This window comes from Macrotis lagotis, chromosome 8, assembly GCF_037893015.1.
Source record: "Macrotis lagotis isolate mMagLag1 chromosome 8, bilby.v1.9.chrom.fasta, whole genome shotgun sequence".
Classification (NCBI taxonomy): Eukaryota; Metazoa; Chordata; class Mammalia; order Peramelemorphia; family Peramelidae; genus Macrotis; species Macrotis lagotis.
Genome location: NC_133665.1, coordinates 65,440,108 through 65,455,534, shown reverse-complemented (window position 1 = coordinate 65,455,534; position 15,427 = coordinate 65,440,108). Strand labels below are relative to the sequence as shown.

Here is a 15,427-nt window from a genome sequence, read left to right as displayed (position 1 = left end):
CAGCAAGACATGGAGATTCAGACAGTTCTTTAACTTAGCAGAGGGAGGGAGACAGGAGTGGAAAGACGGGGAAGGGTGGGAGAAGAATGGAAGAACTTGACTGAGGTGGAAGAGGAGGGATCGGGGAGCGAGGATGGACCCGAGCAGGACGACGTTTCGAACTTGGGTCCCATTAAATGGAAGAAAGGATGAGAAAACGAATTTAGGAGTAGGGAAGATGGGTTTGGTCCTGGCCGCAGCGAGCGCATGAAGAGCTCGGGGGCTCCTTGGCACTGCCAGGTCGGAGGCGCGGGTCTGGAGCGGGGGTGGGGCCGGCCCGCCAGGGCCCGCGGCGGAACTGGGCGGCGGAGCCGCGTTTCCGGGGGAAGAGAGTCGGCGCCGGACGCGGCCGGCCTGCGCAGCGCATGGAGGTGAGCGGGCGGCCGGGCGGGCCGGGCCGGGCCGGGGCCCCCACCTCCCGGTGACCCCCAACGCCCGCCTCTTTTGCAGGCGCCGGAGCGGAAGTCGGAGCCCGTCGGCCGAGGCCGCGGGGCGGCCAAGAAGGGCAAGAAGAAGAAGCCGCCGCCGCCGCCGCCGCCTCCCCCGGCCCCGAGCCGGGACGCCGAGGGGGCGCCCGGGGTGCGGGTGAGCCCCCGGGCCTGCTTCCGACCGTGAACGACTACGGGGCTGGGGGCGGGGAGGGCCCGAAGGTGTGGGATTGCGTCGTCCGCGGGCGGGCGGGGGGCGCCCCGGGCCCGGGCAGGTGAGCCAGCCCTCGCTCCCGGACGTGCAGGACCCGGAGGAGCAGCTGCGACTGCAGAGGGAGCTGGACTGGTGCGTGGAGCAGCTGGAGCTGGGCCTGCGCACGCAGAAGCCCACCCCCAAGCAGGGTAGGTGGGGGGCCGAGGGACGGGGAGGGGCGGGCCGGGGCCGGGCCCGGGGCCTCAGCAGGTGCCCGCTGCCCCCTCAGCCGAACACGCGGCCCGAGCCGTCAGGACGCTGCGAAGCCGTGGCGCCGAGCTGCCCAAGAAGCGCCAGCTGATGCGCGCGCTGTTCGGAGACTACCGGGCCCGCATGGAGGAGGAGCGGCGCGCGGCGCTGAGGACCATGGAGGCCGGTGAGGCGGGGGAGGCCCGGGGAGGCCCGTGGAGGCCGGGGAGGCGGGCGGGCGGCGCTGAGGCCCATGGAGGCGGGGGAGGCGGGTGGGGGCGGGGAGGTCTGGAGGGAAACACCTTTACTAACCTCGAGCCTGGCACAGGTGAGGGGGCCTAGTCGGAATGGACTCCCCAAAACTGGCCCCCGGCCCAGCTCTCATCATTTATACATGAAGTTGGAGAAGGAGCTTCAAGGAATTTTTTTTTCCTTTAACACTTAAATTTTTACACCTTTTCAGCCCTAACCTACCATTTTTGATCCTCCCTTCTCCGCAGCGGCTAGATCAGCCCGGGTGCTGCCTGTCGAAGAGGCTGTCCGAAGGAAGAGCAGCCGAATCTGCAGGCATCGTCCAGGTGGACGGATGAGTTCTTTGTCTTCTCCAGAGGAAGAATTTAGATTTAACTTTTTAGTCCCTACCCACCAGGAATCCCCCTAATTTCTGCCAGAAAAGTTGCCTCTACCATTCCCCGATCCATTCTAGGGGGCTGGAGGGAAGTAAAAGGTTTGTGAAAGTCACCTGGTAGGTAGATCCGTGATCAAGATGACTTCAGACCACCTGCTTTTCAGGTGTGTGGTCATTGTCACTGAAGCCCTTGTTCGACATGTGGGGGTCATCAGGCTCCTTGTGGAATAGATATGCAGTTACCATATCTTGAATTCCTTGAAGACTCATGAATTCCATCTGTCCTGAGCCCTGGCTGAAGGGTGAAGACCCAGGCGGCTGAAGCTGCTTGAAAAAGACTGATTTGACTTTTACCTTTTGTTACCTTGGTGCCTCTACTTTTTAGCAGGAGAGAGGTCTTCATTCAGTAAAATCCTTTCTACTTTCTCATCTGAGTATCTCTGGGACTGCAGAATGGGCCACAGAAAGGAACTTGCTAGATCAATTTGGTTATGTCTGGGCAGAGTCAGCATAATGGGGTGGGGGGTCACCAGTCACAGTATAACTCAAAAGGATTATACAATCCTTACATCTCAATCTAAATACTCTTACACAAAATCCCATACATTTCTCCTTGGGTCAGGGGTTGGGGCAAGGCTTATCCCATGAGAATTTTGCACTTATGGATTTCTTCATTGAGCTGCTTTTCCAAAGGACTTAAAGGGTTGTTCCATTTGGGTCAGATAACCAGCAAGCATTGTTGAAATATCTATGTTGTGCTAAATTATGGTTAATCAAAAACCATGAAATGATTTCTGCCCTTAAGGAGCTTCATTTACTTGGTGAAAACATGTCCATATATAAATACTAGAAAAGTAAATGTGAGGCACTTTAGGAAAAGGGGAAGGGCCCTAGCAGCTAGCAACATTTATAAAGGCTTTGTGCCACAAGTCAAGTTTTAACTGAATCTTGAGAGGTTTAGAGGGTCCAGGAGGTGAATATGAGAAGAGCAGCCTGATTGATATTTTCATTTGGCTTATCACTGGAACTGGGTTTGATGATGATATGTTTCTCCTTGCTACCAGTTGATTCACCACTTCTTAGAAGAATCACCTAACCCCATCTTCTTTGCCCTCTATGAAGGTTTTTTTTTTTTGTTTTTGCCCTCACTATACTCATTGATCTTGGATAACAGGAGCCACCTGAAATATGGGTTTTCTTCCTTGCCTGCTTTGACCTTTCTCCCTTCCAAGCAAAGATCTTTTGGGGGAAAGCTGAAATACTTGGACTCTGCCTTTTACATAGAGGTCACAAAGAATGTGACTATTAGGGAAGATTTTTCTTTTAAATGGAAATACTTTTAGGATCATAAAAGAGTTGGAAGGACTTTAAACAGATCATCTAGTTCAACCCCTTAACTTTAATTAAATTTTTGAAAACTTGTGAAGCATTTTTTAACTCCTTTCATCTTGCTTTCTTCAAAACCCAAAGAAGAAAGAAAAACAAAACCTTTATGCCAAATTATGCAAAACAAAACAAATTTTTAGCTATGCCTAAAACTATCCCATATTTCATTGATGATTTAAAAGGTAGGTAGCATTCCTAATCATCAGTTCTTTGGAATAATTTTAAACCCTTCATTTTAAAGATTGAGAAGTTACATATTTAGGATTATAGCAAGTAACAGAGCTGGGATTTGAATTCAAATCTGATCAATTGAGTATTCTTTTCTTTTACCTGCAGTGTACCAAAGCAAGGCTTCTTGACCTGGAGTCTGAGAATTTATTTTTAAAAATATTTTGATAAATTATTTTCAATAAAATTGCTTCCTTTGTAATCTTACATATCTTATGGTTTTAAAAATTTAGTGGGGTGCAGGGTCAACATGGCAGGAAAAAGACAGGGACTCATCTGAGCTCTCACAGATAGCTTTTCAAAGAACTTCAACACCTCAAAACAAATTTTGAAGCATCAGAACTCAAAAGGATGGGGTGAAACAATTTTCCAGCCCAAAACAACTTAGAAGGTCAGCAAGAAAGGTCTGATTCACCAGAGCAAAAATGAAGCCCAGGCAACACCCCAGGAAGGCATCAACAACCCTTGGAGGTGACTGATTCAGCAGTGGCTGCTATTACCTTCTGTAATTTTCAGTCCTCATATGTTAAGGGTCAGACAGCTGGTCAGAAGGAAATTGTAGGGATCCCTTTGCTGATAATGGGTGCAGGACTCTGTTGCATTTACACATCCAGGGTATGGTCTCAGGGTAAGGAGCACCTAGCACAGCAGAACTAGTAGTAGCAGGAGAGTGGGGACTCTGGCTACAATGCTGCAATGGAAAAGATCAGAGCACAGGCGAGGATAGCAGTGACCCCACCTTGGAAGAACTGAAAACTAGACATTCCTACACCCCTACACTAGTTCTGAGAGAAGCAATTAGAAAACTGAAACTTAGGACAGTGCCTCCTCCACCCTGGAAAAAAAAAGTCCCACTTTAACAGAATTAATAGCCTGGAAAAACAAACAACAAAAAGTACTTCACCATAAAAAAACTAGTAAAGTGTCAGGGAAGATTAAACCCAAATTCAGAAAAAGAAAATGTCAACAATGCTACATCCAAACCTCAAGAAAAATGTAAATTGGTCTCAAACCCAAAAAGAAATCACAGATGAGCACAAAATGAATTTTAAGAAGTAAGAGGGGGCGGCTAGGTGGCGTAGTGGATAAAGCACCGGCCTTGGAGTCAGGAGTACCTGGGTTCAAATCCGGTCTCAGACAATAATTACCTAGCTGTGTGGCCTTGGGCAAGCCACTTAACCCCATTTGCCTTGCAAAAGAAAGAAGTAAGAGGGAGGAAAAATTAGATGCAAGCAAATCATGAAAAAGTCAACAGCTAGGACTAAAGAGGGCACTAAAAGTATATAAACATATTTCAAAAACAAAGTCCAAATGATAAGAAATGCAAAAATCTAAAGAAAACACACTAACAGGATTGACCAAATGGAAAAATATATACAAAAATTCACTTAAGAATTAGCCAAATGGAAAAGGAAGTACAAAGAGTGAAAAATAATTCCTTAAAAATTAGAATTGGACAAGTGGAACCATCTCTGTGAGATATCAAGAAATAATATGAAAATCAAAAGAATGGAAAAGAAAAAGAAAATGAACTATCTCATTGGAAAAACAACTGACCTGGAAAATAGATCAAGGAGAGGTGAATGACTTAAGAACTGGAGAAGCTAAAAGCTATAAACAAAAAAGCTTAAGACATCTTTTAAGAGCTTTCAAGGAAAATCCTCAGATATTCTAAAACCAAACCATAAAATGGAAATAAACTCCACCAATCATCTCCCGAAGAAAGATCTCAAAAATAAAAACTCCCAGGAATATTATAGCCAAATTCCAGAACTTCCTGGTCAAAGAGAAAATATTACAAACAGACAAAAAGAAACATTGTGGAACCACAATATAACACAAGATTTAGCAGCTTTTACATTAAAGATAGGAGGGCTTGCAAATTCCAAAACTCCCAAATCAAAGAGAAAATTCTAAAAGCTGCCAGAAAGAAACAATTCAACTACTGAGGCTCCATAGTCAGGATTACACAGGATCTGGCAGCATCTACATTAAGGGCTTGTAGGATTGGAATATGATATTCCAGAAGGCAAAAGATATTGGTTTACAACTGAGAATCAACTACCCAGCAAAACTGAACATCCTCTTTCAGGGGAAAAGATGGACTTTCAATGAAACAGGACTTTCAAACTTTCCTATTGAAACAACCAGAGCTGAACAGAAAGTTTGATCTCCAAGTACAGGACTCTGGTAAACCATAGAGGGGGTGGATGAGAAGGACTAACTATGAAGAACTTAATGCTATTGAACTGTTTGTATTCCTGCATGGGAAGAAGATATTGATAACTCATATGAGCTGTTAGAAGGAGCATATATAGACAGGGCACCAGAAGGAGCTGAATGTAATGGTATAATATATTAGAAAGATGGAGTCAAGGTAATAAAGGAAAGTAATGGGAGGAAGAGAAAGGAGATGAAGAAGCAGCTAAGAAATTTCACATAAGAGTCAAGAAAAAGCTTAGAATGGGGAAAATGAGTGAGCCTTCATTCTCATCAGAAATGGCTCAGAGAGGAAATAACATACACGCTTAATAGGGTATAGAAATCTATCTTATCCTAGAGAAAAATGAGAAGAAAGGGATGGGAGGGGGAAGTGGGGGAACAGGTGTTAAAAAAGACAGAAGATTGTGGGAGAGGATACTCAGATGCTCAATACATTTTTGGACAGGGCCAGGATGAAAGAGAGAGAATAGAATAAATGAAAGTGGGAAGGAATAGAGTGGAGGGGAATACATTTAGTAATAGCAACTGTGGGAAAAATATTGAAGCAACTTCTCTGGTGGACTTATGATAAAGAAAGCAACTCACCCCAGAGACAGAGCCATTGGAATCCCAAACACAGATTAAAATAAATAAATCTAGATCCTTCACTAAGAAGAAAAAGATAGGAGGACTTGAAACATATTCCAGAATGCAAAGGAACTAGGATATTATAATCCAAGAATACTTAGCAAAACTGAGTATAATCCTTTAGGGGGGAGGGGAGGAAGAATGGATATATAATGAAATTGAGAGCTTTCAGGCATTTCTTATGAAAAGCCCAGAAAGTTTGATTTTCACATATGAGATTTAAGAGAAGCTTGAAAAAGGTAAACAGGAAAGAGAAAGGATTCAATAAGGTTAAACTGGGAAGATACTTTTAACTCCCAAGTAACTTTCATTTATACATAAACAGGACATAGGTGTGAGTTTACTATAATGGAATGACAAAATTAAGGAATAAGAAAGAAGATTGCACTGGGAGAAGGGAAAAGAGGTACCAAAGAGATTTACAATGTAGGGGAAGTAGGGGGAGGTGCTTGAAACTTACTCTCATTGCAATTGGCTTAAAAAGGGAATAACAGAAACTCAGTTGGAATTAGAAATAAATCTATCATCCTACAGAAAAATAGGAAGGGAGGGGATAAGAGGTATGTTGGGGGGGAGGTGGGGTGATAAAAGAGAAAGTAGAGGGGTAAGGGTTGTCAGAAGCAAAAGGAGAGGAAGGGAGAAAAAGAATGGAGGAAATGCACAGTAATCATAATAAAATTTCCTCTAAGAAAAAGCCTCATTTCTAAAATTTATACATAATGGAGCCAAACTTATAAGAATAAGAGCCATTCCTTTAATAAATGGTCAAAGGATATTAATAGGCAGTTTTCATTTGAAGTTATCAAAGCTAAGTATAATCACAAATAATCATTACTGATTAGAGAAATGTAAATGGAATAACTTGCACACCTTTCAGATTGGCTAAAATGGCAGGAAAGAAAAATCAGTGTTGGAGGGAATGTGGCACAGTAAAGCATTGTTAGTAGAGTTGGGAACTGATTCAACCATTCTGGAGAGCAATTTGGAACTATGCCCAAAAGGTTAGGAAACCATGAAAACATTTTGAGCCAAAACAACACTAGTAGGTTTCTATTCCAATGTGATGAAAATGGAAACTATTTACACGAATATTTATAGTAGCTCTTTTAGTAATGGCAAAAACTGGAAATTGAGAGGATGCCCATCAATTATACGTTGGCTGAACAAGCTGTATTATAGATTGTGATGGAGTACTACTGTACTATAAAAAATAATGAATAAAATGTTCTCAGAAAACTCTGAAAAGACAAATGAACTGATGCAAAGTAAAATGATCAAAACCAGGAGATCATTGTACACAGTAACTGCCATATTGTATAATGATCAACAGAGAATGGCTTCACTATTCTCAGCAGTATAATGAAGCAAAAGCATTTTGAAGTATTTTATGATGAAAAATGCTATCAATCTCCAGAGAAAAAAATGATGGAGTCTGAATGCAAATCAAAGCATGCTTTTTCTTCTCCTTTTTTGGTCTGTTTTTTTTCCTACAACATGACAAATGGAAATTTTTAAAAATATAACATCCCAAGAAGAGACTGTGCCAGACTGTTAAGGGCTCCATTATCCCCAAAAGGTTAAGAATCCCTTTACTAACAGATGCCCAGCAGACTTAGGACTTAGGACTTAAAGAAGATGTGGAACTGAAATTGAATTGAGTCAAAGTGACAAGCCAGAGGGCTAATGATAGCTTGAGTCCGACATGCAGAGTGGGTACTGGACAAAGCTACAGAGCAGCTAGAAAGTGAGGTTTCTTTCTCACCAGCTAGAAGCTGAGAGGAAGAGGAATCTCAAGAAAAAGGGTCTATTTTGGCTGATTACTTGAGCCTGTTATAGTATTCAAAGAAACTTCAAGTTGCAGCTGTCACAGGCAACAGTTTCTGTGTGAATGTAAACACTCCCCCATCTATGAGGAGTGCTAGAAGATACAGGTGCAAAGTCCCTTACTCTAATCCATACCTCACACATACAAGGGGAAGAATTGGATCATGGCAGGGGTTTTCCCTTTCACAGAAAGGTCTGACGGCTCTGGAAAACTGGTACCATTTGTTCAGGTGCATATACTGCCTCCTTTCCCCTTTGCTCACTGAACATATTGGAGACAGCACTGTGCCCTCTAGCCTAAATGAGGCCCCAGGCTATTCCAGGCACTCTACCAGGGATGGATCCTTTAATGACTTCTGTAGCATACATCCAGTCCTGCATTATGTCTTTTGTCCCTCCTCCTCCTCTGCCTAAAATGATATACGGGCCTCTACCCTTAAGAAGCATTCACTGACTCTACTATTTCCCCCAGCCCAAGCTATTGTCTCATGTTTCTCTTCCCTCAATGCAAAACTATAGAGTATTCTGTGCTCCCTACCTCTTTCTCACAACCCTGTCATTTCTCAAGCCCCTAAAATTTGATTTTTGATCCTGAAACTATTCTGTCAAAGGTTTCCAACAAACCTTTAACCAAATCTTGTGCTTTTTTCTTCATCCAAAGCTTCCTTAACCTTCACAAGTTTGATCCTGCCTACACTCCCTTTCCACTCCAGTACATCCTTTATGCAAACTGCTAGAGTGATCTTCCAGAGGTCCAGTCATGTCACTTCCCTCCTTGACAAACTCCAGTTGGGTGACCAAAGGAGAATCATGTAATTTCTCTGGAGATCAGTCTTCTTGTATCTAAAATGGGAATGAATGATACATAAAAGAGAAAATATATGTAAAGTGTTTTGCAAATGTAGCCCTTAGAAACCCAAAAGAGTTATTCTAGGTTTCAAGGTACTCTGAAGGTTCACATCCAGTCAAAAATACTGAGATCTTTATTTTACTAGTGAGCCAGAGAACTCAATAAATAAACTATCACAGTAGGAAGAGTATTAATAGAATAATCCTCTCATACACTAGGGCACACACTGCCTCAGTGAGAAAAGAACACACACCAGAGACACAATTCACACCTTTGATGTTGCAAGGTCACTCATCTGGTGAGCTCATCAAACTGCTCCTGCTGGGCATGCTACCCAGAGATCCTGTGGGATGTGGCTACACTCTGCCAGATGGTGTCCTTCTAGATTTGTGGTCACTGTTGGGCACTGCAGACCTATGGATATAATCTCTGCTAGATGTGACTTCACTGGGTGTATGTATGTATGATCACAGACCCACTTTCTGTTACCAACTTCTACTTCAGCTGGAGTTCTTAGTCAGGTAATACTCCCCTTCCCCCCTCCCCAATCAATCAATCAATCAGCATTTATTAAGCACCTACCATAATGACAGGCACTTTGCAGAATGGATTCTGCCATGTCTCTTTTGTATTAAAAGACTGGAGATATAAGCTTCAACTCTTTTGTTATTCTTCAATTTTTCAGTTGTGCCTGATTCTTCATGACCCTATTTGAGTTTTTTTTTAATTTTTATTTATTTATGGCAATGGGGTTAAGTGACTTCCCAAGCTAGGCAATTATTAAGTGTCTGAGGCAAGATTTGCACTTAGGTCCTCCTGATTCCAGGGCCAGTGCTCTATCCATTCACTGCTCCACCTAGCTGCTCTTATTTGGGGTTTTCTTGAGAGAGAAACTGGAGTCATTTCCTTCTCCAGCTCATTTTACAGATGAAGAAACTGAGACAACAGGATTAAGTGACTTGCCCAGGGTCACATAACTAGTAAATGTCTGAGGATGGATTTGAACTCAAGAAGAGGAATCATACTATCCCATTACTCTATCCACTGCACCATCAAGCTGTCCTCATATCCTTTAGTGATGGAGAAATTCCCTTACACACCTAAACATCAGATTAGGGAAAATAAAATGAGATATTTGCAAATTATCTTGCAAATCTTAAGGACTGTCTTAAATGCTATTATAAAGTTTTTGTTTTTTATTTATTTGTTTTTTGTGACACAAACCCTTTGACAGCCTTGAAAGCCTAGGGACCCCTTCTCAGGAAAAAAAATGGTTTTAAATGAATAAAATCGGATATATATTATGTTGAAATAAACATATCATTTTTTTTTTCTCATTCAGGGTCACAGCCCCTCTTGAAATCTGGCTATAGTCTATGGACCCCAGGACAAGAACTATTGCCATAAGATATTTTTCAGAGGTTTAGCAAGTTCAACTTTTCTCTCCATAATCAGAGTCTTTATCTACAGAACAGTCAGCCAAATTAAGTTTAACCAAAAGGCATTTAGTTTTTCCTTGAACCTATGTTCTTCTGCTTACCCCCAAATAAGGCCTCTATCCCAAGGTCTTATATATGTTAGAAAATCATATTTAATTTCTATCAATTCCTGGTTGCCAATCTAAAGTCCTTCAAGGACCATTCACAAATTGCTGAGAGCTGTCTGAGTTAAAGGAAATAGAAACAGACAAATAAGACCAAAAAACTCTAGTGGAATTATAGTGATAGAAGACTCTTCTTCATCCTCCTCTTTTGTACTGAATTCCTGCCTTAATTATACCAATAGGCTTTAAATTTCCCTATACATCAGATTGAGACTATAGAGATAAGCATACTGTCAGCCACAGTGGTGGTGAAATCAACTCAAGCCCAAATTGCAGGATTTCCATTCTATCTTCATCCAAACTCACCTACAACTTGTTTCTCTGGAAGAAATCTCGTGGAAAATCAGGTTCCAAAATTTGCCTAATCTATCAGTCCAAGGGAAAGGGGCTGAAGGAAATGGGAGTAATCCTACTGCAGTGATCCCTGTGGTGCACCAATTAAAATTTTTTTGCTGTCTGTTTGCTATACTACCATTCATCGGAATCTTAATGAGTTTCATTCAGTCACATGTTTGGTTGGTTCTTGTCCTGTTATTGAAGAAGATCAAAATGACATTACTATGTTCAAGACAAATTACAGTGTGTCTAACTGTGGCCAATCAGCCCAGTACAAGCTCAAAATACCCTACCATAGTTGGGCACAAAATAGTCCATGTGAATACCTGGGGTGGGTTTTCTAAACTTACATTTGTCATGTTTCCTTTGAGCTGCTTCAATTCTGCCCTTTTCATAGAGTGCAGCACCTCACTGATGAGAGTATGCCATGCTGCACAATCAACTCCAAAGTTCTTAAGAGAGACCTTCAGGGTATCCCAGTATCACTTCTTCTGACCCCCTCACATACACTTGCCCTGTGTGAGTTCTCCACATAATAGTCTTTTTGGCAATAGTGTTCTCAAATTCTAACATCACCAGCCCATCATAGTTGTACTCTTTGTAGTAATATTGGAATGCTAATCACTTTAGCTCAAGAAAGGACCTCAGCATCTGGTATCTTCTTCTGCCAGGTGATCTTCAGAATATTCCTAAAACAATTTAAAATGGAAGCAATTCAGTTACCTGACATGGAATTGGTAGATTGTTCAGGTTTCACAGGCATATAGCAATAAGGTCAGCACAACAGCTTTGTAGACCTTCAAGTTAGTCGAATGCCTCTTCTCTCCCAAGCTTTCTTGTGCAGCTTCCCAAATTCTGAGTTAGCTCTGGCAATGTGTATGTCAACCTCATTGTCAATGTTTAACTCCCTGGAAAGGATACTACCAGAGTTAATGAACTTATCCAGAAGTTCTCAAAACTTCTCCTTTTGCTGTAATTAATAATTCCACATATGGATGGTGTGATGCTAGCTAATGAAGCACCCGGGTTTTCTTGGTTTTAATTGTTAGATCAAAATTAGCACAAGCAGCAGAGAATCAATCCATACACTGTTGCATCTAAGTTCAAAGGCTGCATTGAGTGTACAATCATCGACAAACAGAAGATCATGTACCAATGCTCCCTCTACTTTGGTCTTGACTTGTAGCCTTTTTAAGTTGAAGAATTTCCCATCAGTGCAGTAGCTGATCTTGAGGCCATGTTCATCCTTGGTGAAGGCTTTTGATAACATGGCAGAAAACTTCACCCTCGAGAGCCTCATCCACTATCCAGAACTCAGGCAAGCATGCCATCATGAAATTGATGTACTAGGGGTGGCTAAGTGGCGCAGTGGATAAAGCACCGGCCCTGGAGTCAGGAGTACCTGGGTTCAAATCCAGTCTCAGACACTTGATAATTACCTAGCTGTGTGGCCTTGGGCAAGCGGCTTAACCCCATTTGCCTTGCAAAAACCTAAAAAAAAAAAATTGATGTACAATACTGTTAAACTTCCAGGCAACCAAATTCTGAAAGTTCATCCTATTGAGAACTCTGGCAAGAATCTTACCCACAATGACTAAAAGAGAAATAGCCCTGATTGACACAGGACAATCTTTTCCCTTTACCTTTATAAAGATGGACGATGGAGGCATCCTTGAATTCTTGAGGGATATCCTCTTCATGTCATATAACCTGAAAAATTTCAGTCAGTTTTTGGATGGGTAATGTATCTCCCACCTTGTAGATCTTAGCTGGAATAGAATCAGTACCAGGAGCTTTGCCACTTGAAAGGAGCCTAATGGCATTCAAATCCTCTTCTTTAGTTGGAACTTCAGCTAGGGACTGATTGACTTTAACTTGAAGTAAAGGGTCAATGGCTTCTGCATTGACTGATGATGATGATCTGTTAAAAACATTTTAAAAGTGTTCACCCTTACTGAGCCAAGAGGCCTGTATCCTTCTAAACTTCGGCTGTCCTTTACTTTTGGGGGAGGTTTTGTTTTTTTTTTTTGCAAAGCAATGGGGTTAAGCAGCTTGCCCAAGGCCACACAGCTAGGTAATTATCAAGTGTCTGAGGCTAGATTTGAACTCAGGTCCTCCTGACTCCAGGGCCAGTACTCTATCCACTGTGCCACCTAGCCACTCCCTGTTCTTTACTTTTGATGGAATTAGAAATAGATGAACTAAAAAAAAAAAAATAGATGAACTATCCTCCTGGTAAACCCTGTAGAGTTCTCATTTTTCAATTAGCAGCTTCTGTATTTCCTCATCATTTTCATTAAACTAGTGTTGATATTTTCGAGTATTCTGGCCCAGATGCAGTGCTGGTCCAGATTTCTGAAAGCTGCCTCCTCCTTTTTCTGCTCCACTGTGTGTTGGCTTAGTTTTCCCTCCAAGTTAGCAAAAAACTGTTCTAGCTCAGAGAAACACTTTAATCTCTTGATATTAATTCTTCTAGTAGTTGTTTTGCCTTGGGGAGGCCCCTATGGTTCATTCACATGGCAGTCATTTGAAGTGGATTGTCAAATCTCATGAGCAAGGGAATCATGAAAGAGAAGGAAAGCCTCCAAAATCAAGAAGTGGAATATAATTAGGTATTTTACATTTCCCTTCAGAACTTCATTGCTCAATTTACTCCTGTTACATATCTGCTGATGAAATAGCTTGGGTCATATCTCTTGCTTATGATCATCTCCAATGCAGAAGCTTCCTTTGCCCCCCAGTCTATTCCAGTCAGTGCTAAAACTAACAAGTTCTTCTCATTGAACCCTGTACCCAGGACCTCTAGAGCTCACAAGGTCATCCTTGAGCCTGGATAGAACCACCTTCACAATTGTGTTTAGTCACTATGTTGGAAAGGAAATATAAAGCAGAAAAAGCCTTTTAGGGATTTGAGTAAAAGGTTACCTGTAGAGTCCACTCTTAATTTAAGGTATAGGTGGGGGTGGGGAAGAGTTCTGCCTTTCCCATCAGGAGAATTCTGGCAAAGAGTACATTACTTGCCATAGGGAGAGTCTCAGCTAACAGAGGGATTGGAAGAAGGGCTTCTTTTTGTTTACTCCCTTAGTCAACCATCAACTCTTCTAGCTCCTCATCTCACAGTTGCAAAGCCCTTTGCAAATTTCCCATGGCTAGTCCTCCAAAGCTTCCAAGTGGTTACATTGAATGAGGAAGGGAGACTCTGAAAATGCTGGTAGTAGCAGGATAGAAAGAAGAGGGAGTCTGGTGGAAAGGTTATTCATTAATTTTGTATTAAATACAAAAATTATACAAAGTAATTTCAATGTGGGAAAGAAGACTGGAAAGGTCTCTCGGGGGATGATATTTGAAGGAGCTATGATTTTTAAAAAAATTTGCCCAAACAAAACCAATACAGTTGAAATTCGAAGTTAGTTAACTGAGGGAAAATCTTTGTAAAAAGTTTCTCTGATAAAAGTTTCATATCCAAGATCCATAAGGAACTGATTCAAATTTAAAAGAACAGGAACCCTTTCCTGGTAAATAAAAGTTCAGAGGATAAGAACAGGTAGCCTTTTTTTGTTCTGTTTTTTAGGTTTTTGCCAGGCAAAAATGGGGTTAAGTGGCTTGCCCAAGGCCACACGGCTAGGTAATTATTAAGTGTCTGAGACTGGATTTGAACCCAAGTACTCCTGACTCCAAGGCTGGTGCTTTATCCACTAGGCCACCTAGCCACTACCAAACAGGTTGCTTTTGCAGGAAGAAATCAAGCTATTAATAAACATATGAAAAAAATTTTTAAATCAACAGTATTTAGAAAACTTCTTAGTCACACCTTACAGTTATCAGACACGCAAAGGGGAAAAAGAGCAAATTACAGTTATTGGGAAAATGATAATTTATGGAGAACAGGAATACTGGCATACCTTTGATGGAGTTTTGAATTCAGTCATTCTGGAAAACAATCTGGAGTTCTGGCCTATCCCCTTCCAAATTATGCAAAACTTTTGACTCAGGATAAAAAAAAAAGAGATTTTTAAGATCTTGGATGAGTTCCCACAAATGTAACCACTTGATATTCCAGTGTGGAAATCCCACAGACTTACAAGTTTAATATTTAGTGCAGATCTTGTTGAAGTAAACCACAGGTTTTTAGCCTCCATTTTAGTTACTGTAACTACAAGAAATGAAGAGAGACCAGTCCCCAATACCTTTACTTTACTTAAAGTTGTACTCATAAATTCATATTCTGAACAGACCTCTAGGGACTTGAGGAGGCTCAAGGATTATCCTTTTGCATGTCTTACACTAAAGAGTTTCAGAAAGTACATAAGGTACAATTCTTAATCCAGAAATAAACATTCTTCTACAAGGAAACAAGCCAACTCTGGCTAATAGCCTTTGGGGATTGTACCCACTTCCAAATTTGTGGTTTCACAATTTTAAAAAACAAATATTTTACAAAAGTCTGATAGGTTACTCTCTCTCTAGGCATTTGCAAAGCCTTTCCTAATTCAAAAACAATAAAGGTGGGGAGGGAATCACACTTCTCTCACAGGGAACCTTGGCCCTTATAGAGCACCCAGAACAAATGGGTTCTCTCCACAGGGATTAGAAACTTGGGGTCAAATGGAAGTCATCCTTCTGGTCAGAAATCAAGCCACTTTGTCTTGATGTTTGTATAGCAACACAAATATATTGGCACCAGGTATGCTAAGATGCTTGTCCTTCTGGTCTGGGTTCAATCAGGTATAAAGTACTACAATAAACTAATACTGGACCCCAGGGTCTAGACTGAGGTTCTTACTCTGTAAAATGAGTTTGAGAAGGAAATAGC

General features: G+C 41.7%; 1 protein-coding gene across 1 annotated transcript; it reads left to right on the top strand.

Annotated features, from left to right (window-relative positions):
- The first annotated feature begins 223 nt into the window (after nucleotides 1–223).
- On the top strand, nucleotides 224–3,358 carry C8H8orf33 (chromosome 8 C8orf33 homolog). The gene is made up of 5 exons (XM_074197418.1): nucleotides 224–410; nucleotides 490–624; nucleotides 773–869; nucleotides 950–1,096; nucleotides 1,410–3,358. Exons 1-5 carry the CDS (start codon nucleotides 405–407, stop codon nucleotides 1,568–1,570), a joined length of 546 nt encoding a protein of 181 aa, XP_074053519.1. The 5' UTR covers nucleotides 224–404; the 3' UTR covers nucleotides 1,571–3,358.
- Nucleotides 3,359–15,427: the final 12,069 nt, after the last annotated feature.

Excerpts from the sequence above, each read along its gene's own strand:
- C8H8orf33 (XM_074197418.1), top strand. Across the intron at positions 625-772 it reads AGGGGGCGCCCGGGGTGCGG|GACCCGGAGGAGCAGCTGCG; the intron begins GTGAGCCCCCGG and ends CCGGACGTGCAG. Across the intron at positions 1,097-1,409 it reads GCTGAGGACCATGGAGGCCG|CGGCTAGATCAGCCCGGGTG; the intron begins GTGAGGCGGGGG and ends CCTTCTCCGCAG.